Raw genomic sequence first — 3694 nt, forward strand, 5'->3', positions numbered from 1 at the left:
AGGAAAGAGAGATACAAGTGGAAACATCTTGCTGGGATTTTCATAAATACCCCATTAGGGAGAGTAAGTATGAAAGAATCAGAAGGAACTTTCACACTTATTCTCCCTTAAGGGTTATATATGAAAATCCCAGAAAGATGTTTTCGCTTGTATCCCTGTCTGTAAGTGTCCTCTGTGGCAGGTGTCTAAGAGTTGAGACTTCTGAAAAATAAAAGAAAGCTTAACAAAAAAGAAGGTTCAGAAAAAAATTGTGTTACCTTCTCAAAAATAAAACATTCTATTATATATTTTTTCTATAGGATGCTCTACTTTAAAACTCTACTTCTTAAACATTTCTGAATACCTTGGTGTGCTTGTTTTGATGGTATAAGTGATAAAACACAAATTATTTCCTTGTGGGGTTCTGACAAGTTGGAGACATGAAATACAAAAGTTATTCTCTGAGTTTGTTTCTGGAAATTAATTAAGATTATTCATCATTTATTGCCCTATGTGTAACTCACCCAGTGAAACTCAAGCAGTTTTGATCTAAGAAGACATTGATACTTATAGTTGCCAGTGTCTAGAAATAATAAAAACACATCTTTCAAGACCTGATTTAGACATGATGATTTTCAAATTGAGATAATCTAATGACCTTTTGCAGATTGCTTTCTAATTTTCTCATTTCTCTACACGTCTGTGGGTTATAGATCACTTATATGTGTAAAAACAAGATAAAAGGGATAAAGTTCAGATAAAATAAGACATATTAACCATGTAGGAAGAAAAAAATTCCTGCAGCATAAATTGCTATGATACATAATCACTCTCCCTAAACTTAATTATTCTTGGGGATTTTCAAATCAGTGTGTGTGTGTGTGTGTGTGTGTGTGTGTCCCAATAAATTCCTGTGATTACTAACACTAGTGACTGTGTGACTGTGTATGAAAAAGGTTAGATTCTCCAGGGCTTAGCTGACAGGAACAAATATATCTGATTTCATTGTAAGGAGAATCTGTGTGAGGATCTGAGTGACCAGAAGAAAAAGTCTATGAAGTTCTGTATTTTCCATTTATGCCAGGACATTGTATTTTCCTTTACAGAATTTGTAGTTGGAGAGGAGGAGATAATATGTAGTTACTCAGGGTGAGGGTCCTTTTCATAGATTAGCTAACTTACACAAATCCAGAATTGTCTGTCTTCGCAGCTATAAACTTCATAAACACAAAGCATGGTTGTAAAATGGCAAAACAAGAAGTGTACATTTCAGTAAGTTTTCTCAAGGTGAACACTGTCATCAGCCACATCAGCCACAGTGCTCTCAGGCCTCATTGTCCTTTTGATCCTTGTCTTCTGTTCAAGGATGACTACAGTCAGGTTCCTCAAAACCATGTATTCGCTTGGACTGATTTCAGACTATATATGACTAGATTCTTACAACATTTTATTGCATTATTCATGTAATTTTGAATCACTCCATGGATAAAAACACTAAAAAGTATAATCTTTGAAATATGAACTGTAATTGAGAAAGCAAGCCAAACTTATTTAACTGATTGATTTCTGTTCTGTTTCTATTCAGCAACTGAAGACAAATTCTTCCAAAGTCAATGAATGAAACAAATTACTCTCGGGTAACAGAGTTTGTGCTGTTGGGCCTGTCAAGTTCAAAGGAGCTCCAACCTTTCCTATTTCTCATATTTTCACTCCTGTACCTAGCAATCCTGCTGGGCAACTTCCTCATTATCCTCACAGTGACTTCAGACTCCCGACTTCATACTCCCATGTACTTTCTGCTTGCAAATTTATCTTTTATAGATATATGTGTGGCTTCTTTTGCTACACCCAAAATGCTTGCTGACTTTCTGGTTGAACGAAAAACTATATCCTTTAATGCCTGCTTGGCTCAGATTTTCTTTGTGCATCTCTTTACTGGTGGTGAGATGGTACTTCTTGTATCCATGGCCTACGATCGCTACGTTGCAATATGCAAACCTCTCCACTATATGACAATCATGAGTCGTCGTGTGTGTATTATTTTGGTCATCATCTCCTGGTGTGTGGGTTTCATTCATACAACTAGCCAGTTGGCATTCACTGTTAACTTGCCATTTTGTGGTCCTAACCAGGTGGACAGTTTTTTCTGTGATCTCCCACTGGTGACCAAGTTAGCTTGCATAGACACTTACGTTGTCAGCTTACTGATAGTTGCAGATAGTGGCTTTCTCTCCATGAGTTCATTTCTCCTCTTGGTTGTCTCCTACACTGTGATTCTCATTACAGTTAGGAATCGCTCCTCTGCTAGCATGGCCAAAGCCCGCTCCACCCTAACTGCTCACATCACTGTAGTCACACTCTTCTTTGGACCATGCATCTTCATCTATGTGTGGCCCTTTAGCAGTTATTCAGTTGACAAAGTCCTTGCTGTGTTCTACACCATCTTTACACCCATATTAAACCCAGTTATCTACACTTTGAGAAACAAAGAAGTAAAAGCAGCAATGTCAAAGCTGAGGAGTCGTTATCTGAAGCCTGGACAGGTTTCTGCACTGATTAGAAATGTTCTTATTATGGAAACAAAGTAAAATCGCAGGGCTGGAAGCATTCTTATTTTGTCTCTGGACTTTTCCAAAATGGAATTGCTGTTATTTGTAAAGTTAGTCAATTAACATGTGGAGATATTTGAGGGCTTACGATAAGAGTAATAGACAGAATGCATTTCATGAAATTTGATAAGAGTAATAGGCAGAATGCATTTCATGAAATTTAATGTCCATCCAACTACTTTTGTACTTTGTTGTTGTTTGCTCTTGTTTTAAAAATTAAGATGGTTTTAAAATAAAAGGTTTAATATGAATGCAGTTATTGCATTTATTGAATTGTAAATACTTTTGCTGTGTGTGGTTGTAAAATATAGTTTATATTCAAACTATAAAGTACATTTAGGAAGAAATGCATTTTCTAAAACCAGATTTTCAAACAAAAGATGAGTGATGAGTACTTGTTGCTTTTTCTAGTTCTATGTTCGTTTTGCTCCTGCCATAATGCAGCTTTCCGTGAATTCCATGTGCTTACTAGAATTTAATGTTAGTCACAATGTTTTGCATTCACTGGGTCCGTGCACAGAGTTTACTATTCAGTACCAGGTTCTACAACACTTGGATTTTATGTACAAAGGAATCAAAGTAAATGGAAATTAATTAAAATAGGTAAGAACATGAATGGATTCTTTGGACAAGCCAAAGAGATTATGCACAACATCAATTCTCGGACAGAACCTTGTATCTTGTAAGTAAAGCCCTAATACTGCTTGAAGAAAATAAATCCTTAGATGTTACTGAGCTTTATAAGAACCAATAGTTCTTGCCATGGGTTATCTAATGGCTATTTTTTTAAAACTGCCCATTATTTAGGAATTTACTGTTTCCATCAACAAATCCAAGAAATCATCATATGTTTTACTCCTACATCTAGTTTGGCATAGGCAGGTCCAAAGGTACCATCAAGTTGTAGGGATAAGAATTTCTGAACACATATAATATACATATGTCACAAAATACCTTTGTCTCCATTACATTTTTGGAGCTCATGGAAGAATTGCCATGGCCAGTCGAGAAAAAAAGTAGTAATTTAATTTTCATCCTCAGAAAGGACTTTTCTACCTCTTTATATATGAAAACAAATAGGCTGTTGCTATTTTGAAGCTTCATTC

General features: G+C 35.8%; 1 protein-coding gene across 1 annotated transcript; it reads left to right on the forward strand.

The window, feature by feature from the left end:
- Positions 1–1586: 1586 nt before the first annotated feature.
- Positions 1587–2567, forward strand: LOC128108005 (olfactory receptor 4K15). Its single transcript, XM_052734331.1, has one exon. It carries the CDS (start codon positions 1593–1595, stop codon positions 2565–2567), a length of 975 nt encoding a protein of 324 aa, XP_052590291.1. The 5' UTR covers positions 1587–1592.
- Positions 2568–3694: the final 1127 nt, after the last annotated feature.

This window comes from Peromyscus californicus, unplaced genomic scaffold (genome assembly GCF_007827085.1).
Source record: "Peromyscus californicus insignis strain IS unplaced genomic scaffold, ASM782708v3 Scaffold_12__1_contigs__length_115047231, whole genome shotgun sequence".
Lineage (NCBI taxonomy): Eukaryota > Metazoa > Chordata > Mammalia > Rodentia > Cricetidae > Peromyscus > Peromyscus californicus.

Excerpts from the sequence above, each read along its gene's own strand:
- LOC128108005 (XM_052734331.1), top strand. The coding sequence starts at position 1,593 with ATGAATGAAACAAATTACTCTCGGGTAACAGAGTTTGTGCTGTTGGGC.